At 43.9% G+C, this 23,483-nt stretch overlaps 1 protein-coding gene across 1 annotated transcript in view; it reads left to right on the top strand.

Moving 5' to 3' along the window:
* WWC1 (WW and C2 domain containing 1) overlaps nucleotides 1-23,483 on the top strand; it is a 67,006-nt gene that overhangs the window by 12,091 nt on the left and 31,432 nt on the right. The window contains exon 2 of the mRNA XM_032703041.1: nucleotides 19,735-19,844. Within this exon, the coding sequence (XP_032558932.1) occupies nucleotides 19,735-19,844 (110 nt within the window). The remainder of the gene's footprint in view (nucleotides 1-19,734; nucleotides 19,845-23,483) is intronic.

The raw sequence follows: 23,483 nt of genomic DNA, 5'->3' as shown, positions 1-23,483 counted from the left end.
ACAGAGAGGAGAATTGCAAGAAATACTGTAAAGCCTTTCATGCTAAGAGAAGCAAATAGGCTTAGAAACTTGTTAGGGTGTTTTTCTCAACTTGATTTTATTGTCAAATACCTTTGTCTAAACTTTCATATCCCGTAGGTAAGGAAGGAGGCAGATAAGTAACAGCTTGGGGTGCCACTGTCTGAAATAAGTAGCCTTTGTGCAAGTGGAGTGAATTGCCTTTAAAATCCGTAGCCTCAGTTCCTCAAGTAGCACTAAGAGATGAATATGAATACACTGTTGCTGGTGCTTCTGGTTTTCAAAAACGTTCAGTTATTACAGACAAAATATTTACTTTCTAACGTATGAATGGGAAAAAAAATACTGCTGTGGAATAACTGTTTCCTGCAACTTGGGTTGTTACAGCGGGTGAGTGCTCAGCGACAGCGTTCCTGGGTAGGGTGGGGTGATGGGGCTGATTCATCTTGCCCTTCAGTCGTCGGACTAAATGATACTCTGCAAATGGGACAGCAACTGCCAGGCATCCTACTGAAAAAACAGAGCTCAGCCTGTGCCTCTAATACCACTGTGATAAGATAAGGTTGAGACTTACAATGTGATTGTGTTATATGCTCTGTGCCTACCCCTCACCTTCCTCAGGGGCCTTTTGCAGCTGGAATTAGCAGTCCTGCATCCCCTCTAGATCCACCAGCTGCTTTGCTAGGGCGGCAGACTGGTGGCCATGTAGATTGGACCTCTGTGATGGCTGGTGTTTGTGTATTGCTCTGGGCAGTTAGTAAAGAACCAAAGTTCTTCTCAATTCTTAAAGCTGGACCTAAGCCTGTTCAGTTCCATCTCTGTAAATTCCCTGTTTACCCTTTGGGAAAGCTATGGTTTATTCTTGTGTCTGGACCATCACTTGTTTACTGCGCTTTCTCGTGGTGTTCTTGATGGCTCATTTTGGAATTGCTCCTTTTTTGTAGCTTTATGAGCTCTTTTCCCTTTCTGCATAGTTTTGCATTGGCAGAGTATAATGTACATCCATGCTGGATGGGAAAAGCCAGCAGAGTTCTTGTGTTCTTTCTTCCCCACTGAGGTTAGTCTGTCTTTGAAAGTTATGTTGTCTGATTTAGCTTTCCTACTCCTGTTTTGTAACAGCTCGCTTGTGGGATGCTGTGATTGAGCTGAACAAGACAGAGCAGTGCACTCAATTCACTAAGGACTCTATATGTATGTTTCTGGCTGGCACAGGTGTAACAAATTGCCCTTTTAGTCCTGTTTACTTGTTTTTCTTGTTCAGTCACAGGTAGTTTCTGCTCCTTGGTGATCAGAGAAGAGCCCTGGATTCCCTGTTTGCTGTCTCGTGCTGTGATCAGGGAGGCACATAGCAGAGGCAATGTCCCTTTGGTGCTTGGGGCTCTGCTGTACAAAGCTGTACTTCAGTTGATTTGAAGTAATGTCTCCAGGTAACTGAAAAGTTGTTGCTTTTACAATGAGCACTGAGAGTTTGTATCATCTGCCATGTCAGAGCATCAGCTGTTTCAGCTGGTGGCTGGTCACAGGAGGGAGTGTAAATGCAGCACCGGGTACTTGAAGAATATGATTTGGTGTAATTTCATAGAAAGGACAAAACTGAAGGAAACAAATCCAGCTCTTCTTAAATTGAGCCCTGAGTTGGTGACTTCTTGGCTTTAGATGTTGGACACTTCACCTGTGAAGCAGTTCAGGTGCACACAGAGTGCATGAGGTGTGATGTCCCTGATTACTATGAGGCTGTATGAGCTGGTTTTATGCCAGTATTTTTTATTATATATTAATGAGGAAAGCTAGAAGAGATAAATTTATTAGCAAATCTCATGTTTTAAATGAGCCTTGCTCAGATAGGGGCTGGATGGGAGGTGAATTTGATTCCCCCCCTGTTTTAGTAACCATGAGTGATTGCCTCTGGATCCATCTCAGAGGAGTGCAGTGAACCATTGCAACCACTTGTACTTCTGCTGGTGGAAAAGGTCAAAATCTTTGCCCTAGGGCTTGGTTCTGGCTGTGGGCCTGAGCACAAGCCCCACTGGCAGGGCTGGAGCAGGCTGAGGAGCGACTGAGCCATCCTGTCGTGGGAGGTGGCCACTCTGTTAGCCCAGGTGCCCATCTGGCTCCTCCCCAAGCTTGCTAGCCTGCAGGAAACTGCTCCCTCTTTTTTGGGCACGGTTTCTGCTGGTGCAGTGAGTTGGAATGGCCCAAGGACTGCCTGGCAGCAGTGACCTGCCGGGGTGGGAGTGACCTTCCTGCCAAACATTGTTCTCCTGGAAGTCATGGCTCACTCCTGAGCTGCTGTCGGAGCAGTTGTGCTGTGCTTGCCTGGCACCACAGATGGTGAGTGTGGGTTCAGCCAGGCAGCTGTGTCACTTGTAGTTTGTCTTTCAAAGCAGACAGCTTAAATATCAGATTGATGCTTTCTCAGTGCTGCACTGTGGGCTGTAATTCCATCTGCTGCGACACGGTGAAGGTGACACCTAAAAAGGTATGTGCTGCTTTCTGGATGTCCTCCCTGTATCTCCTGCATGCATAACTGGAGGCACCATTTTACCTGCATGCTGGCCTTGCTCAGTGTGTGGTTGCTCAGGAGCCTAGCAGAACACTCAATATTTTTCTCTGAAATGCTGTTTGAATTTCATTGTCATATTTCATTCATTCCGAGCACTGCAGTTTCTGCAACATCACTGCCCTTTGTCTTCTCTGGTCTGGAACAGTGGAAGCATCTGTTTATGCCATTGATTTGGCAATTATTAGAAGGACATTGAATAAAGGACATTATTAGTGGATAGGAGGAGTATTCAAAGACCTCTGCCCCCAAGGTCTTTGTTTTTAATAGTTCTGCAGATTCATCACTGATTTTGGAACTTGATAGCAAGTTGGTTCCCTGGATCAGTCTGTAGATTAGATTAAAGTTGCTAGACAAGGGCAGCAGGAGTATTTTATTTGCCAGAGAATTTCAGCTTGGTCTTTGCAGGTGAGCTGAACTGTGGATAATGATTTATTTAGCTGAGCTGATGGGAGTAAGTGAATATACAAGTGAATTCTGCATTGGTGGTGTAGATCAGCATTTGGGTAGAAATGAATAAAAAGGATAACAAAGTGAAACTAATTGCTAACAAAAAAAATTACTGGCATGGGAGTTGCATTTCATTCAGGTGCTGATGGTGAAGTAGTACTCAGTTAAGCAGCAAATTTCAAACCTGTAAGCTCTCATGGTGGCTTGCTTAAGACCAAGTGTAGAGTACTGCAAGGCACAATGTCAGATCCATTAAACACAGCTTTGACTTAAGGATGAAAATGAATAGCTGAGATATTTTAGGTAACTGCCTTGAGCAGCAGTGATGGTTGTATTCAAACAGCTTCAGTGAGTTATAAACAAGCTACAGCTGAGGCCAGATCAAGCCACTGATAATTGTGCACAGTGCCTGGCATAGCTTGGTGGGGGAGCAGCACACATGGTGTGTGAGGCTGTTCTCCCTGGTGTGTACCCTGAGCTCCCTTACAGGGGAGGTGTCTGTACCCACACAGCTCTGGTTTCCATAACACTTTCCACCTCCTCAGCTGCTTCAGTTTTACCTCAAGTGTCTTGCTACAAATACTGGTTTTGACTAAGTAAGACTGACTCATTCAGCTGCTGCTTATCCTTTGGCATATATAAAGGCTGCAAAACCTGATAGTTATGGAGAAAAAGTGTTACTGAGGGATTTTGGCATGAAATACTACTTTACACTGTCTGAAAAAACCCCAAACCAGCTTTTTCCTTTTTCTTTTTTTTTTTTTTTTTTGGATGGAAGAAGAGAAAAGTCGAGTGAGGTAAAGGGCTGTCTTTCTAACAATGTCAGTTATAAAGGATTTGGACTGTGCATAGAGAAGACTGGCTTTGAACTAGTTTGTTTTTCAGAACATTGCTTTCTAAATTCCAAGGAAAGGTACCGGTGACCCGGGGCATTCCAGGCCCCACAAGAAAATCTCAGGAGTGAAATGTCTTGTGCCTTAAAGCACCTGCAGATCCTGCAACTTGTTTGCCTGGCTGCTCTACAAAGAGGGTTTATTTTGTGAGCAGAGCATAGATGTAGCTCACCAGCTTCTTTTCCTGGCTACGTCCCCTGTGTTGAAAACTGAGAGAGAGAAAATACCTTGTTACAGATGAAAGGCATCTGGGGCTTGATATGGCACAAAGAAAGATGTGATTTCCTACTGTGCTAGGTTTGTGTGGTCTCTACTACATTTCAAGATCTTATTTGACCAACTTATATTTTCCAAGACAAAGCTGAAGCTCTTACAGAGTTGGTGCCTTCTGCTGCTTCCCTTGACTTGCAGGCAAAGAGAAACGTGTGAAAATGGAGGTGGTTTGGCTTCACATGTTACAAAGCCCTGAAAGAATATTCTGTGTCTTATACACCAAATCAGTTTAAGATCATTCTATTTTTGGAGTTCATGTTAAACAATAGGTAAAATGGCAATACACAGAAGGTAAAAATGGAAAATCCAATGCCAAGTACAAAGTATAGCATAAGCTATAGGTAGATGGTTGCTTAGGATAGGGCTTTCCATAGGATGTAGCCATGCTATGGGGATGAAGCCAGTTGAGGGGGGGTCAGAAATCACCTGCATGGTATTTTGGATATTTAGATATCTGGGAAGCTGAAGTGAAATACTCAGCAGAAGAAATTCTTTTAAAAATAAGATATGTCAGAAACATCATAGAATCCATGAAAAACATAGCTATTGCTCTTAGTGCCAAATGATTTGGCCACATGCAGCATAGAAGGGAGCCCTGGTCTGAGCCATCATCTGGGGTGCTCTGGGGAGAGCTGTTGCCTTGCAGTCGATCTGCCTGACAGCAGTGGCAGCAAATCTGGGCACTGGTAAATGAAGACAGAATGACTGAAAGGAAGAGACAGTATCCCTGGTGTGCCACAGCACTCTCTGTCTGGCAAACACCTAGGACAGGGATCTCCATCTGGCGTGGGCTCGGCCCTCGAGGAGTGGCTGCTGCCATAGGAACCGAGGTCCCTGCCAGTGCCCTTCTGCCGGGATTAAATCCGGGACAGACACGTTATGGCAGGCACTGCTGCTGGCTCCGACGTCGAGCTCTTCTGTCTTCACAACCCATCACCTGCACTGCTGCCGTGTGCCCTCACTAACATCACTCTTACAGCTTCAGAATGTGGCTCAAACACTGTGCCGTGCTCTGCTTCCAGACGCTCAGCGTGGTTAAAAAAGGGAGTAAGGATTTTAAACATCTCTGGGGAAGCAATATGTGCAACTGCGGGTCACACCAGCCGGTCAGAGCCTCTTAGGGCTCAGCTTTGTATTCAGATGCGCTGGCCTGCGAGCTGCAGACATTCCAGATACTTGTGTTCATTTTGGCTGTATCCAGGCACGCACTCACAAAGAGCAAGATGCGTGCAGTGAAGTATAAATCCCGTCCTCTAATGACTCAAAGCACTGTTGTGTGCGCATACATGCTTAACAGATTGTATAATTAGCTGGCTTTGTAAGCTGGCAGCATGTATGATTCTCCAGCAGCTACCTAGAAATCCTATGTGGTGTAGGGAGTGCATGTGGGTCCTTAAGCTTGTTGTTTCCATGCAGCGATGACTGCTGGGTGTGAGGGAGGGGGCTGCATCCCCTGTGCCCGGAGGACAAGGGCTTCCCAGGCCCAGTGCCATCACCTCTGCCTATTCCCCTGAGCCCTGGGCTGGCAGCAGCTCTTCCCCCTTGGCTGTTGAGGCTGAGCTGGTTTGGCTGGAGGCTGTGGGCTGTGGGGACAGGGGCTGTCCCCAAAGGCAGTGCCCACGCCGTGTCCTTGAAGACAGGCTCACCAGATCCTGTAGCTGCAGCATGCACAGCCTGAGTTACCATCAGAGCCCTTCTCTTGGCCCATGAGTTTGATTAGGCATTGGCCCGGACTGGAATCTGGTTTTATTTGAAATGCTTAATTCAGAAACGTTAATCCCAGAGGTCACAAGCCTCACTGCAGAGCTACCCTGACCCTGCGCTGCAGGAGCTGCTGGTCCTGCTGGCACAGCGGCTGCTGCTGCAGCGCCTGCTGGAGAGAGAGAGGTGTTCCCAACCCCGGGATCGGGCTGCCAGCAAAATAGAAAGGCTGGGGTTTACTGCTGCGGAGGAATGCGACAGGTTGTGCCGGTGTCCGGGAGACGCGGAGGGTGGGAACACGCACCAGGGCCCAGGGCTGCGTGCTTGGGATTTCATTGGAGCCGGGGAGGAGCCGGTAGGGGAGCGAACATGACCTTGAAAATCCTTATCGAGATGAAAAGGTGCAGTCAGCGAGCACATTCCTCCGCGGCCACGCTGCTGCACAGTGTGACAGCCCGCGCTGCGCCTGCACAGAGCTCCGCAGAGAGCTCTGCCGGGGCTCCGGGAGCTGCCTTCCCACTGCCCGGCGGGGTTCTGGTCTGAGCGTGTGTAAATTCAAGGGATCAGCTTCTGAAGTTGGTGGTTTCTATGCATTTATAAGTAATAACGAGCCTGAAGGCAGCGGCAAGGCGCAGTCTGGCAGGTGGAGAGGATGGGCCACTCGAGAGGACCCGTTTTAATTATGATTCCATGGCAGATGAAGCTCATCTGCGAGTTTGGTGCCCAGAAATCTGGTGAGCAGCCAGGCAGCTCATCACAACCAACAAGGGGGGGTTGTGGTTTTCCCCAGTGTTGCTCCTGTTCCTGACACTCCTCTGTCCCTGGTGCGCTGTTGACTGCTGAGTCCCACTAACCCAACTGGGAATTCACTGGGCAGGACACTCTGGGTGCTGTTCTGCTGTATTTATCGGACAGGAGCAGTTTGTGGAAGGACTTGGAGGGTGCAACAGGGGAGAGCAGAGCTGCTGGACTGGGAAGATGAGCAAGGAAAAGCTGTGTAGGACGTAAGGTGTGAGAGATGCTTTTTATGGGAGCGACAAACCATTAGCCTGGTTCAGTTGCTGATGTCTTTGTGCTTTGGATCCAACACAATTCTCCCTCCCTTCCTCCCCTGTGCTAGCACGTGTACTTTGTACACTCACATGCTAATTCAGGTTAAGAAACTGCATCTCCTAGAAATTGATCCTTTCCTAAATTGCTTTCTGTGTGCTTTTAATCCTGAAGCACGTCCCAGGGAAGTAACACCATGCAGATAAAGCAACCCTTGCAGTGCAGAAAAGAAATCAACGCTACTGTATGTGCTGTAAAATGAAAAATGCTGCATTCCTGAAAAAATCTAAGTATAGTTACAGCTTGACTGTGGTACTTTTGTTGCTGAGGCTGCACTGCAGCTTTGGGAGCAGATACTTAAAATTCATTGGTTTGTGGTGGGGGTTTTTTTTGGTTTTTTTTCTCTCTTGACAAGGATAGAATAAAATCCTGTCTTTCTCTGTGGGTATATGAATTTACCCTTGTGTGCTGTGTGCTTTTTGTTGGAGGAATTCAGGCAGTGTCTTTTAGATAATTCCTTCCTGAATGCTTAGCTTAGAGCATTTGGGTAAAAACATTTTCTCACTTAACAAATCCAGATCCTTCTCGGTTTTAGAGGATCTAGGTGTGTGCTGGGAATTTGGCTGTGTGCTGATGATCTTGGGGCATTTTTTCTTAGGCACTGTGGAATGCAATGACTTCTGCTCAGGGAGGTGGAACGTGCCCCTGCTGACCTTCATGCCATAACTTCAGCTTTTGTTTGCCATGATACTTGATTAAGACAAATCTAGCATCTCTGGCTTTTTTCTTTGAAGTTATCCAGCTTGTAAAGCTGAGATGAAATGCAGCCTGTTTGCTGAGGTTCACCTCACTTTCTAATGTGGAACAATTAGTGTGGTGGTGCTGAAACTGGTGTCTCTCTGCTGTCGTACATGCCAGGAACTCGGTATGAGGTACATACCTGCTACACATGTGTGGGAGAAATGGGAATACAGAGATACTGAAGAGACACAAATAGGCTGTGTTTTTAGCCACCTTCACCAAGGTGTTTTGCAAAGAGGAAGATTGTTCCTTAGGAAGGAGGTTCCTGTACTCTTGGTCATACACCACAGTAAAATATTAATAATAAGACTATGTAAGGTGTGTCTCTGACACATACCTAGAGCATGAAGTGTGAGCAGCAGTGATGAGGTGGTATGTATGCTGAGTCCTTGCTTAGTGGAAAGAAATGCTGTATGTTTTGAACTGAGGAATAACTAAAAAGCTTTTGATATCTGGTACCTATATCAAGGTCTGTTGGACACTTCAAAAATTATAATACAATGCATTAGATAGAAACTTGGTTAACTGCCTCAGGCCACACCAGTCTTTTCTCCACAAGGCCTTAACAGCAAAATAACTGCCAGTGAAAGATGACACTTTGGCACATATACATGTTCATGTTTAAAGATGTTACCTTACTTTTGTGGCAACCAGTGATAATTTGTAATCAGGATATCATTTATTGGTCATAACTAACTGCTTATATCCTCTGTGAACAATTTGGTATCGATTCCATCCATGAGCTTGTGTTCACAGAGCCTCAGGTAGTGCTCCCTGCAGTAAAATTTGAGTTGTAAACAGTCTTGGGAAATAAATTTTTCCAAAGGATTTCTCCCTTGAATTCTGAAAAGTGGCACATTGCTTCTGGGACTTGCTGGTAGTTGCAGGGGGTGCTATGAGCAGCACCCCAGTTTCAAGACACTGGTGCTGACATGTTTGGCTTTGCCTGTGGTGAAATGCATGTTTGTCCCAAACCTGAAGAAGACTTCCATGGTGGTGGCACAGTTGCAGAAGTCTTGAAAGTAGACAGTACCAAACCCAGAGTCCTTCCCTCAGGTTGATCTAAGCTGTGGTCCCTGGCCTGTGCCTTTTTACAGATGAAACTTTTGTTCTTCCTGAGTTGTGTGCTGGGCACACAGGGAGCTGGCAGAAGGACTGCAAGTGGGCTTGAAACCACCCGAGATAGGTGGGGAAGGGGAATGTAAAGTGCAAGAGGCATTATAACTTCCATGTTAACAGAAATTTGATCTGTTGGCAAAACATGCTGATAGCGGATCATTAAAAATAAATGATGTTTATAAGAGTAAATCAATCAAACTCACTTGGTGATGCAAATCTCACTTTTGCTGTCCTCAGATGCATGAGCAACCTTCAATACTTGTTGATTTGTATCGACTCCATTGCAATGTGTGAAGTACTGAGCTATGTTTAGTGCTTTGTACAGTTCTGCCTATAAATGCAGTTTGGCATGATTTTTTTTTGTAGCTTAACTATGTGGTAAATCAAGGCTTTGTTACTTTAGATGAAAAAAGTACTAAACCTATAAATTCTATACTCTTACCTTCTAACTCTTTACATCTCCTAAAGCTTTACTCTCATGAGGTTGTTTTAGACATCTGTTCTTGTTCTGACATTTCTGTTTATTTTTATGCAGTATGGCTTTTCAGGAACTGAGAAGACATTGCATCAACACTTACAGCAGCAGTAGTAGATAGTAAAGCTGATACTGTGAATTCCAAGTGCTTATGTGCTTCAGCAGTCACTGCATCCATGAGCTGAGGGCTGTGCAACCTGGACTTTCTTCACTTTGGATCAGAAGTGAGCTGCCATGCTTTCATTTCCAAAGGCTGCCTTCAGTGCTAACTCACAAGCCTGAGTCTGTTGAAATAATTTTGGTTTGCCTCTCTTGAAGGATATGGCATGGATTACAGTTGGCAGGGCAGTGCTTATGCTGAAGTACCTATTCTGTACCTTGAATTCACAATTGCTTTGCGACTGGAAGGATTTTAGTTCTGTTTTCTCCATTGCTGTAAGATCATCGTGACCAGGCATCTCCTCTGATTCTTGCAGGCAGTCAGAAATATTCCTGTTCATACCTGGTAGTGCTGAGTTGACAATGGCATTGAAGGGACCCTTGAACTCCTGGGACTGCACTGAGGCCTCTTTGGAGTTCACTTGACTTGGTAGTTTCCGAGTCAAGTGAAGCTGGATTCAGCTCCATCTGGACAAGGTTTCCAAGTTGCCAGACTGATGTCAGATCAGAGAGCCAAGTAGTAATGTTTTCAGAACTGATCTAGGCATTACATAAAAGCTGAGTGGCTGCAGTTGATCTATCTTAGAGCAAAGAGCAGAATGGGATGTGGTGGTGCCCTGCTACTTGCCTAGACTATGTTCTGCAGAGGATGCAGACCAGAGAGCCTGCTAATGTTGCTGTTTGGGACTGGGACCATCAGATAGCTCTATAACTCAGTAAGAATGTTTATAATGCAGGCAGTCCTGCTGAAGCTGCTGTATGGTCAGTGCTAGAAGGAGGTGAGCAGGGAGCAGAATACAAACCATGTGCATGTGAAAACAGCCTCTTGTGCTTCCCTTGCCCCTTTGCAAATAGGCTTTCATACATTGGGAAGATTAAGTCTCTAGATGAGTCCAGTGATGCCATCCTAGAGTTGTCTGTTTTCCCACTCCAAATGCCATGTGAATAAAGGGCACAGGAGTTGGCAGTGTTGCAGGAGGTATTCACTGTCATGCTGCTTTTTCACAGTAGAGATAGAACATGCTGGTGAGAAATGCATTTCTTCTCAAAGAATTAAGGTTTGTCATCACCATACATGAAGTGAAAATTCAGTGTTCAATGAAGTCCAGTTGTGGAGTGAATCCCAAGTCTGTTCCCCTACACAGACATGGGGATGGTCAGCCCAGTGCTCACTGCTGCACTGCCTGTCTTTGCATGCTGCTGTCCATGGATAACGTGCTCCTGAATGCTGAGGGACAGCAGTTGTTCCATTCTTACCTCCTTGCTGACATCTCAAATATTTATCTTTTCCTGGCTGTAGGTATTGGTTCCCTGCTGTAGGAGCTGTGTTGTGGGGGGAGTCTGTCCTAAACACCTCCTTATCATGAGGCATCTTGCCAATGTAAACTGCTGCCACCCACACCATGGGCAGCCTTTCAGGGAAGTAGGAATGCTGACTGAAAGAACAGAGACAAGCCTTCCAGTTCATAATCTCCCAAATATGTCAAGAAACTAGTCTGACTACTCTGGATGTTTGGTAGACAATTTATCCCTTACTGTGAAGCGACCAGTCCCCTTCTTCGAGAACAGTTGAACTTCCAAGTGAAGAGAGAACTGACCTGTTTTTAGCCAATCTACTCAGGCTGTGCAGGTGGCAAGGCTGCTTATCCTACAAGAACTGCAGGCAACTTCAGCCATTTCAAACTAAAGACATCTTAATTACTTGCGTGGTTAAATTCCAACTCTTGCACGCTTTTAGTTCAGTTGTGTTGCACTGTTCTCATCGAGTTGTACCTTACTCTTTTATATCTTTTCTGCTTAATCAGTTCAGGAAAGCATGCAGGATATACAGGCTGGCAGGCAAGTTAATGTTGTGAGAAGCTTCAGCTCCCATTTCCTGACTTTTTAACCTTGAACTATCCCAGGAATTTTTGCATTTGAGTGATTAGGAAGGTATGAACTGACCTCTTGCCTCTCTCCTGCTTGCAGAACCAGTTTGTTAATCTCTGGGAATGATCTAAAATCTGTAAGTGGTTTTTGATGGTCTTCTCCTTGCAAATAACTTAGTAGTTTCTTTGCTTCTAGGAGTAAATGATCTGTACTGAAAAGAAATACATGGGCAAACAGACTGTCACTGTGTGCAAAGTAGAGCTTGTAAACATGCAAGCCTTTTCAGAAGTGGATAGAACAAGCAGTTAACTGTTCAACTGATGTGTTCTAGGCATACTGGTAGTGGCTGGTGGGGTCATAAATTGTGTATTATATGTATTATGCTTCTATGAATCTGTTTGACCAACAGAAATGTATTGCTATTAAAGGTATAAATGCATTTGTGTTTGGAATTCTTGAAATACAGACTTGTTGCCTGACTTTCAGGTGTCTTTGGTGCCTCCTGCTCTCTTTTGTGGAGAATCTACTTGGGCAGCATGTGACTAATTTCTGTAGAAAGAGAATAATTTAGATGTTACCTGCTTATGTGAAAGGTCTAAATTAGAAAATTACATGCGACTCAAAATCACCTTAACGAGGTACAGGGCTTGACCAAAGAGCAGTAAAGGACATCACTGAGTTCTTGTGTCAATAAAAATGTTTAAAATTATGACAGCTTGGAAAATAAGCTCTGAAGATAGATGTTGATCTTGCTTATCCTGGAGGTGACCCAATGCATGGAACATTAGGGGCCAGGAGGAGACACAGGATGAAAGAGATCTTCAGGAGGCTGAGAAGATACTCAATAACCATGGCAACAAAAGAAAGCACTTCTGAAAAGCAAACAGCTCTGCGGTTTGAGTTGCTTGAGGACACGTGTGTTATTTCAAGGCATTTCTATTGGTAACGTTTCTGTTGTACTTTAAGCAGATTTGTTTATTTTACAGCAACAGCTTCAAATAGGTGTTTTTCTCAGACTTGACCCCATTTGTACTGTAAGGGTTGTAATTCTGTTCCCACTTATCCTTTATCAGACCAAGACCAGGACCACACACTGACAGTCATTGAAATGACTTGTGTTTGAGGTTACTAGAAGTTTAGGGTCTTTGCTGTGGGTCTTGGAATAATGTCTGGCTTCCAAAGCTTTGAAATGTCATATCTGATCTCTCATCAGGCTCCTTGGAGTATAGTTAAGAAGCTTCTCAAATTTGTGATCACTTCTTAAAGGCTTCTCTTTGCTACCTGGGAAGCACATTCCCATTTATGGTTCCTGTCTGCTTATGGTGGTCTCAATTACTCTTTTCTGCTCCCCTTGGTGTGTAGGTCTCCCCTTTTCACTCCCTCACAGTTGGTGAGGTTTTAGTGCAATTGAAGGTGCCTTGTGGCCCCGAGCCACAAGGATACTGGTTGCTAGGATGAGCTGTTCTCATCACCTTTTGCCTCAATTGCAGTTGGAGTGGGAATCCAAGGGAGTGTTTCATCGTGCCCAGGTGTGTGGTGACAGGGTGAGAAAAGCTTTGCCAGCAAGATCATAGAACAGGGCCTCTTCCCTGCCACGCCTCCAGCCTCCAAAGGCAATTCTCCCTGCAGTGAGAGAAGATGCTCCCAGGGAAAATAGTTACTATAGTGACGAATAGCCCCGGTGTGTTTGAGGGCTGGATCACCAAGTTGAGTAATAAATGTGTAGGAGTCTATTTTTAAAAGCTTTTGTGAGGAGGAGACTGCTGTAGTCCTAGAAAATCTGTCTGCAAAGCGATAGGTTTTTCTGTACTGAAGTTTAAAAATAATCATCGTCTGTCTTGAGAATGGGATGACCTCATTAAAAACAAAGAAGCTTGTATGTCATCGTGTCGAGCCTCCTGGCAGTGGTTCCTGCAGCAGCCTTCTGTGTTACAGTAGGAGCTCTGCCCATTAACAGGTTCCTCAAAACTCAGACCCACAGGGATCTTGGGTACAGCTGCCCCAGTGTCACAGTTGGAATTAGGTGCTTTTATCTCATTCTCTGTCCTGGTCCGTGCAGCACATCCTGGCACATAATGAGCAGAAGCCACTGAAAATAAAATCTGACTCCAGGCTTCTCCCACAAGATGCTGGGTTTAAAAACTGTTTGCTTTTGTAAGAGAAATGGTGTGAGTGGAAGTGTCTGCCACAACTCATTATTTTATTACCTGGCTTGACTTCTTGCCCATGACCCTGTGTGACTCGTATGCTTGCTGTGTACCTGTGAGTGCAGCAGGGAAGGGGAGACCTGAACAGAGCTGGAAAGCTGGTTTTTAGGGTTTGTTGGCTTGTGCTGTGGCTGTAAGAGGAACTGGCATGAAGGTCCTGAGCGATCCAGGGTCCAGCAACCTGCAGGAAATCCCCTGGTCTGTCGTTTCACCCGCAGGGAGTCATGAAGGATTTCATGTAAGGCCATGTGATCTGTGCTGAACTGATTAACATAAGGCTCTCCTGTTTAAATGGCTTTACTTTGTTATGGGTCTGAGGAACCCTGCAAACATAGGGATTAAGTGGGTTTATGTGAGGTGTAGAGGCTTGGCAGTGCACTGTTGGTTTATAAACGTCCCCATCTCGGTGACCCACGCGCACTGTTTGCCGACTGCACGTTTACGTACAGGCACACTGGTACTGACAGCTGCCTGTGGGTTTGCTCAGTTGCTGTGGGCCACCAATTGATACTGAAATCCAGTGATTACAAAAATACCTTTTCCTGTTTTAAGAAGTTCAGAACTGATGTTTGTTGCCTTCGTAGCATTAACTCCAGATTTGTAAGTGGCGCAGGTCACCCATCTCCCGCTCCCGTCAGGAATCTCTGTACAGACATGTTTAACAAACCTTCTGTCAATCAAAAACTGGTTATACAAGGATTATTTGCCTTCAGTTTCCTGCGTAATGAGGTTTTTGATTGACAACAGTGGAGTTAAAGAATATAGAACGGCTTTCTGAATCTGAGATGAGCAAGTTTCCATTTAATACTGTTTGCACATGATAACATTGACTTCCAGTTTTATCTGTGATAGAAACTGAAGGTGATCAAAAATAGGAAGTATAGAAACCCTTCTCATTGGAAAATGTTGTGACTTAGAAAGTAGAGGTAGGAAACTAACTTTTTGTTTCCTGCTGTAGCAGTGGGATTTGAACATCATTTGCTGTACAAATAGTTGATCTATTGGGGGCAAACGTTTTGGAAACATGGAAGTGTCTCAGTATGTTAAGCATAGTTGATGGGTGAGCACTCCTCAGCCTGCCTCTGCCTGAAGACTGTCAGATGCTCCTCAGGTTAGGAATTCGGATGATACTGTTACCTTTTATCTCTGTTTATCAGGATTAGTTTCTGAAATGGTGTCCTTGACCTGCTGTGTGTGGTGGTTGCTGTGGGCACCTGGTTTCCAGGTGTCTTGATGAGCATTTGCACTTGTTCAAGTAAATTTGGATTTCTTGAATGCAATTAAATTAAAAACTAACGTACTGAAGACTAAGAACATATGATGTAAATGGATAAATCTGGGTTGATGTTTCATTTTCAAAATGCTAAATATTTCTAATAATGACTTTGATTAAAATGTAGCTAATGGGGGAAGGGCAGTCACAGGTACGATGAATGTGAGATACAGGTGAGTTGAAATGAGGTGAACAAATGGGTTCCTTAGGGGTAAGCTAAAAGGACAGAGTTAGGCTATGATTTACAAATATCTTCTCTATCTCAGACTGGTTTCTCTTGTAGACCTCTACACCAAGCTCAGCTGAGAAGCAGATGAAGCACTTGAGTAGTTCTGGTCTAACTGATGCATTAAAGCAAATCTTGCATGGCTGGAAGATGTAGATAAGACTCATGTCTCAGTGTCATCTCTTTTAACTAGACCAGTTTGGGTTTAATAAACAAGTGCTGTATCTACAGACTTTGTTTGCCTCCTTGGTTCCCTCTTTGGGACTGGAGATCAGAAGTCAAAGTCAAGATTTGCTGAACTTTTGGGTGCACTACTTTTTTTTGAAAGCTGGATGAATGAATCTGGAGGTTTCCCTAACAGGGGAGGGTAAGGAATGCACAAACCATTCCTTCCTTAGTTAATAGCACATTGGTGCAGGGGGTCCATTTTTGTAGGTTGCTGCTTTGAGTCTACCAACAGAGAGGACCTGTTATATGATAACATGGTTTGACTGAGTTGATGAGATTTTTTTCCAAAGCAGATCAGGAAGCTTTATGAATTGTAAAGGAGATGTTTCAAAGGAATAGACCTGCAGTTGTGTCCTAGCTTCAACTTCCCACATGCAGGAACAGTCCTGTTTTATGCAGGAATAATACACTAACTAAGTCATGTCTTACTGTGAGAAAGAAACTTCTCCTTTTGCTCCTTTAATCCCTCATGTTACACTGTGAATGTTCTTAGGGAAATGCTTCATTTTTGGACCTCTTGTGGAAAATTGGTTTATTTCGGTCTTCATAACAAACCCTAAAATCATACCTTAAAACAAGGAAATAATCTCCTTTTTCTTTTTATGCTGTGTTCAGAGTCTGGCTACACAATACATTGCACGTCTTTCATCTGCAATTGTAGCATGGCTGCTTTGATTTGTGCCAGTGTTTCCCACAACAGCAAGGAAAAGAAGCTTAGGAAAGTAGGTACTATGGTTATGAAGGTGCAGTTATTTGGGGAAATAACTCTTTTGTCTCTAACAAATGGAATTACTCACTTACTTATAAAACTAATTACTCTTCTGTTTGCTAGTTGAATGACAAATTTCTCCTTTAATGAGTAGTTACTCCTCTGTACAAATAGGATAGTTGGAAGCTTGTGGTCAGCCAGGGAGGATGGCCCTAGTCCGTGCTTGGTGATGGGTGCTCGTTGAGATATGCTGAGAATACGAGTCTCAAAAGTGAGATAATTGTCTATTTCTGAGCCCTAGTAACTGGCAAGTCTCCAGTTGGCTTGTGTCATTGCTAGAGCAGACTGATCCTGCCTTGATTTTTCTCCCCCTTTTCCAAAACTCCAGCTGAAAGAACTGGCTGGATGTAGTTCATGCATTGCATTTCATATGGAAAATAGGAATAAGCATCCTTCAGTTGCTTGGTCCTGGCTTCCTACTGAGTCTGACAGTTCCTGAGCACATTTAGAAGGAATTCAGCTGTTTCTAACAAAGTAGAACTGGACAAAAGCTGAACAGAAGCTTTATAAGTTTGGTATTAAACTTTGGCACTGCAGTGCCATTCCCTGATGAAAGTATTCCCAAGACCTAGGGCTGATAGTGCAGCTCAGCACTGGGTTTTTGGTTTGGTTTTGTTTGTTCTTAACCAAAAAAAGAGTTTGATATTAGTGTTAGGTGTGATTCTTGAGCGGAATTCTGCTGCAGAAACTCTGCTCGGTGTGTAATGCTAATTAAGATACTGAGGTATGTTTTATGTCTGTAGCACACCCTCAACTAATGTATTTGAAGTATGGGTTTAATTACTGCTCCATGTTGAGGGATGCTTGGATCACTCCCCAAAAATGTTGAGCACTGTAGCTGGGACATGGGAAAGGCATGATTCCTGGTTTAATCAGTCTACAGGGTGGAATGGAAGCTGGGGTGCAATGTCAGAGACTGCAAACCCAGGATGGAATTGCATCTCTTCTTACAAATCTTTCTATAGAAGTAGCAAAACAGCAATCATATTACCAGTTCATAGCATTATTTTGAGTGTTACTTACCAAATGTTGCACAGGAGAAGACCCTGGACTTCCTGTGGCCTAGCTGACACACTCTACCCTTCCTGACTTTATTTGTATATGGTAACTTGTCTTCCTTTCCCTTTTTCCTAATAGCATCTAATTAGTGTTAAATCTAAGCTTTGTCATGGACTACAGGTGAAGACTTTTCACTGAATAATTTTTTATGGAATATTGGGCAATGGGAGAACAATGTCCTGCTTATCAGGGCAATCAAATAATTACTACAACCAAGTCCTCAGCAGTTACACTGAAGTGCCATCATGCTGTGTTTCCTGATGTGTGTGAAGTTGAGTGTGTGTGAAGTTCTTTGCAAATGCATGACCATCCTGAAGGCAGGATATCAGGGAAGGGTTCTTCACCCAGAGGGTGGTTTGGCAGTGGAACAGGCTCCCCAGTGCAGTGGTCACAGCACCAAACCTGTCTGAGTTCAAGAAGCCTTTGGACAACACTCTCAAGCACATGATGGGATTGTTGGGGTGCCCTGTGCAGGGCCAGGAGTTGGAATTCATGATCCTGATGGGTCCCTTCCAACTCAGCATATTCTGTGATTCTGTGATCCCAATATGCCTGTGCCCTCTCAGGGGTGGGAGCAGGTTCTCCAAAGTTCAGCATTTAGCACTTCACTCTTCCCTACCTGTCCTGCTTCTACACAAACCACTAACATTGAACAAAAGCAGATGCCATTTGCAGAGGGGGTGAAAGTGCTAACCCCGGTGTTTAACTTAAAATTGCCAACACGTTTGCTGCTGCACTTTCATCTGTGTTATCTCCAGAGAGTGCCTTGTATCTGACCTTGCTTTGCATTTTTACCCTTGTGCATCTTTGATTTGATCAACTCAGCAGCATGTACTGGGTACTCAGGCTGAGGAAACAGCTTGATCACGGGGAATAACATGGGATGAGGGATAGCAATCACAAGTATTGAGATTCTATTTCATTTTCAGGTAACCTCTTTTTTTGTATACAAACATGCTTTTGGTACACAATCTAGATTAACAACAGTAAAAACAAACCCTTCGGTGAAAATTTATTGAGAAAGTTTCACAGTTCTATGCTGTGAAGCTCTGAGTTCTTTTGCACTGCAGAGCTTTAAATTAAATTGAAATTTTCTGAGGAAATAGTGATTCAAACACTGCTTCTTATGGCAAAGGCAATGTGTTGAAAGGGAAATGCAGCAGCAGGTAAGTAGAGGTTTTAGTGGCTTACATGGCTTTGACAGGAATGTTCTCACCTTGTTTTTACTGCATACTGGGCATATGGATCGTATCTGGGGGGAATTGTGTTGCACTTCTTCTGGCTAGAGGCTTTTTTCCTAAAGTTCCCCTTAACACTGTAAGGTGACTGTAATATGGAGTTACCAGTGGGTTGCTCAGTGCCTCCAGGTGAAGTATGCTCAGAACTTTAGTTAAACTCTTTGTCAAGCTGTCAGCCCTGCTGAATTATCTTTGGATACAAAAGACTTTCTGCAAACCTGTTTAGTTTTTCCCAGTGGGTTGGAGACTTGCTCTCCTACCCCCTTGCCTCCCTGTGACGTGCTGCTTGTGTGTGGCAGAGTTGGGTACAGCTCCATGGCTGCTTTTTGACCCCGTTGCTCTCAGCATGTGCCTGCTGGAGAGGGACTGTGGTGCTGTACAGTGTGTGCTGTGCTTTCTGCTCAAAGGGCTCCCCTGGTAAGTCACAGTAATTCAAACCTGTGAGTCCCAACATGAAGTCGTGGCCCCCCTTCCAGATATACCACGTGCACTGGGGTTGTGTGGTGGATCTGTGGACCTGTGGCATATTGTGCTTTTTGGCAGCTGGAGATGAGACACCTGCAAGATTAATTCTTCCTGGCTTGTGCCTCCCTGCAGTGCTGTGTTTGGTTAGGAGTTTTGTTGGGGCAAGCTGAAGCTCATTAACTCAGAGTCAAAGGGAGGAAAGGGACATGGATTTGGTGACTAAAATCTGTGGGGTCGCTCAAGGAGTGGGTACTCTGAGCTTTGTGTTCAGCCATACAAGCCCTCAGAGTGTTGCTGGATGTGGTCTCTAATAGAAAAACTCATCAGAGCAGTGCTGTGGAAATACTTCCTCATTCGGATGGAGCAGGTTACACATTTTGTGATACTGAGAAACTAATCTAGTTTGTCATTAATGAAACAGAACATATTGCAATGCAAATGAGAGGAGTTGCATGACAAGTGGTCCCACAGACCTCAGCACTTGCTATTGATTGTGCAGTCTTAATTATTCATGCTATGCAAATTACATTTCTCATCTTGCTCCTTCTTGTCTACATATTTTTGGTACAGGACTTGCCTGCAAACAGTCTTGTTCTTTCACTTGAGAGACAAGGATTGTTTCTGGCAAAGTTCTTAGTGTTCCTTTGTCAAGCAAGTACTGGCTGAGCCAGGCAAGGCTCTGGAGCTCTGTCAGAATGAATTCTTCCTGCTGTAACTTCAGATGAAGAAAGGGAAGAGTTGGTGGAGTATTATATGATAAGAACAAAAGCTTTAATGTAGTTTTCAACTTCCTTTGGTTTTGATACTGGAGCCCTTGTGGCACTTGTTTTCTGGTCAGTTGTTTGGAATAGAGATGTGAGAGTGTTCTTTTATTCATGCTAAATATTACTTTGCATTTCAGGTACACTAAACCACTAACCTTTGCAGACTGCATTAGTGATGAGTTGCCATTAGGATGGGAAGAAGCTTATGACCCTCAGGTTGGAGTCTATTACATAGACCACAACACCAGTAAGTGACATCTTATTGTGTTTTTGCAGAGTGATTGTTTTGTGCCTGTGTTAAAATATACTGAACACTAAACCACAGAGTTGCTAACAGCATGTTTTAGAGTAGATCTGAGATCTGCAGCTCGTGAAATCAGATCCTGTCCTCCATTGTACAAGGCACTTCCCTCTCTAAACGGGAATCTGAGACATTTTGGCTTGCAGTCTTCAAATTGGCAGTCACATTTGAGCTGATACTATGGACACACCTCTGTGAGATTTGGTTCTGCTGAGGAGCCCAACTAAGCAGCAGTGATCTGGAATTTGTTCTTAGCCTGGAATTTGTCCCTGTGGCGAGACCATCAGAAACAGTGCAAAGGTCTTGTGTTGATTCCCCTGGCAGGGATCAACTGAATGACAGCACGAGCTCCCTGTGCTGCAGGAGCTTGCACTGCCTTTGCTGGAGAGGAAACTCCTGAGATGTGTGCAAGTTCAGGCTTGTGGTGTTTTTATTCTGTGTCCTCAAACTACACTCTTTGTTAGAATGCTTGATAGGCCAAAAGAGTTAACTTTATAAGCTCATTTGAATTATGAGAAAATACAGCATTTGATATATCATTGCAGGTATTGTTAGGATAAGTGTATTGGGTTGTGCTAGAACAAATCCCCTGAAAAAGTAATAAACAAAATAAATCGGTGACTTTGATTCTCTTTACAGAGCAGCTCCAATTGCAGTCCAGAATTTGACAGCAGAACCATGCCCAGGCTCTTTTGGGAGAGCTTGTGACTCATACAAAGAGAAAAACTTTTAAAATTAAGACAGAAGTGCCTTGAAGTTGTGGGATTTTTTTAAGTCTACTTCTAGGACTTCAACTGAGAACTTCAGCATATTTTTTCCCATCAAGTAACACCATCTTTTTAAAAATAAAAATGTGGAAGCCTGATGTGTTTTTTTTTTTCTTGATTTTTTTTTTTCTTCTTCCCTTGAGTATCTTCATCTACCTACCCTTTTTCAGAAATGCCAAAAATTCATCCAGGCTTTAGCAACTTCTCTTGGGTATTAAAAATGCAGACTGAAAAAAGCCTATTCCCAAAAAGCACTGATCGACCTCTGCACAAAGATCGAAAGTTTCTGGATGTGAAGGTTACACAAATATTGTTATTTAGAGCTTATGTCACCCTAAAATCACAGGATTTACACATCTTTAAATGGCTTTATCCTAAGTATTTTTCTGTGTGGCATGGGGCATTAGGTTTTACTTTTTACAGGAAAGGATAGTGGAGAAGGAAAGGGTTGGCCCCAGGGTGACCATGCACAGGTCTGGTTGCAGGTCTGGGAGAGCTGTTACTCAATAGCACCACAGGATTCAGGGGCATGCAGAGAAGCCTTCAAACTGTGCTGACACCTGCTTAATAAAGCAACACATACTTTTAAAAAGTTATGCTTCTATGGGATGTCAGAGGCTACGAGACTTGAGTGAGAATTTCAACTAGAAGGTTAAAAAGAAGAGAAGCCAACTCCTGACCCTATTTCTTATGCCAACTCTCATCCAACTCATGATAAAGCAAAACATATCCACTTACCTTAACCTAATCCAGCAGCTCATCCTTGTGGTTTATGTTGAAGTATCCTCTGGAGGGTGTCCAAAACCTTCTTCCTCTCCAAGGTCTCTTACAGATTCCCTGGCAGGAAAGAACTGTCATCAGAGGGTATGAAGAGGATGGAGCCATATTGGTTCTTGCTGCTTAAGTGCTTGAGACTAATTATAAGAAACAAGCCCAAGGACAGACTGAAACTAAATTTAAAGCCATGAGCCATTAAAAGAAGTGAGATGGAGAACAATTCTAACCACCCCTCTGAGGGAAAATAAATACAATTAAATTGAATTGAGTACCCAGAGTACTAATACAGTATTAATGCATAGCCCTGAGTGTGTCTCTCTGGGAAAACTTCTTTGGAATTTGATTTGCACAAAGAAATGATGCTGATGCAAGCAGGGTAAGGCTACATTCCTCCAACATGAAACAACCGGATTTATTTATGACAAGCTCAACATTAAATTAAAAATTCACAAGACAACACATGATGTGATAGCCTTCATTTCTATAGCCCTTTCATTTCACTTTTGAATGTGTTTTGCATTTCTCAGTAGCTGGGGCTCATCGAGAGCCCTTGGCCAGCATTTTCATTTATTGGTATTACATGTTTGAAAACCAAAGCTCAAAGCTGCAATCCAGGGAATACAGTTAGTGCTGTGATTACTGTAAAGGTGGAGGTGAATATTTAGAAGAAAATATGGAAACAAAGCATTTCAGTACCTAAATGTGTTTTCCACCCTCTCTCTGAGCTGGCCCCTAAGGATTCCCTGTGTCAGACGCTGTACGGGCTTGGGGCAGTGGCAGAGCTTCCCCACCTAACAGAGGTGTTCAGGATTGTATGTGTCTATAGTCTTGTTCCTGGTTGCTTACAGTGGAGGGATTTCCCTGCAGCAGCTTCCACCACCCTTCTTGGGATTATGGGAAGAATGGGCTGCTAGTCTAAGGAAAAACTGGAAATAGCCAGGCTTGAAGACCTTATGTCTATGTAGACTTATGACCCAGTGTCCTGAATTAGGCTTCAAGAGTTGTGGGTATTTTGCCAAGATACTTATTATGCTTGAAATTAAAGAGTCCTGAGTCACAGTTCCTGGTGCTTATTCATGGAATCTAGTCCAGGGAATCTGGATGTCTGGGAATGTGGGGGTCAGCTCTCTGGGTAACTCACAGCAGACTTTCCCCTTCTGATTCAACTGTAAAGGGAGTTACTCCATCTGGGTGTGGGTCATGGTTGTATGAAAATGGGATTTGGGTGCAAGAACAGAGACAGGATCCTGGGGATTTCAGAGCCTTATAGGTGCTGTGTCCTCCTGACTTTTCTTTTACTCCCTCTAAGAGAGGCTGTAGTGCTGTCCATGAGGGCACCAGCACCTAGGGCTGGCACAAGCAGCTTTTTCCTCAGGTTATTTTGGGGCAGTTTTTCAGGCCCAGGCTTAGCTTTAATGTTACATTGGCTGAAATGTTGCTTCTGCTTGCAGGACCTATAAAGGACTTTTTGTTGAAATGCTTCTACGAGCTATACTGGTTTTTTTTAATCACTTTTTGCAGCTTCTCCAAGTTTTGCTGTGTAATTTGAAGTGCCGTGTGTTCTTCTGAGTCTTGAGATACTGTTGAAACAAGTTATTGCTGGAGTAGCCTGTTAATTTTCTCCTCAGCATGATCACGGACAGCTTGTGAAAATGGTTGTGTGTCCATCCCTTGGGTAAAATCCTTTATTTCTAGTTCTGCTCCTGGGATTATTGCCCAACTGTTCTCTTTCCTACATCCTGTGCATTCCAGTGTTACTATTGCGCCTGACTCACTCAAGAGCTGCTCATACCTTCCACCCTGGCAGCTTTTACTAAATATTTAAAGAGGCTCTTAAGATATGCAGATTAGATTCCTACTGGTAGTTTCAAGCAGGTCTTTTTTATTAATTATTCATTATGTGGTAACTAGGCATCCTTATTCAAGCATGTTAGTTTAGACAGTTCAGAGCACTTGGTCAACTGAATATTGGAACCTGTTCCAAACAAGAACATGTAATAGCCTTGAAATAGAAATGAAAAATGTTTTGGACACTTCCTCA

The sequence above is a fragment of the Chiroxiphia lanceolata genome, chromosome 15 (assembly GCF_009829145.1).
Source record: "Chiroxiphia lanceolata isolate bChiLan1 chromosome 15, bChiLan1.pri, whole genome shotgun sequence".
Taxonomy (NCBI): domain Eukaryota; kingdom Metazoa; phylum Chordata; class Aves; order Passeriformes; family Pipridae; genus Chiroxiphia; species Chiroxiphia lanceolata.
Note: the sequence above shows the minus strand (reverse complement) of the source record. Positions and strands in the feature narration are given on the sequence as shown.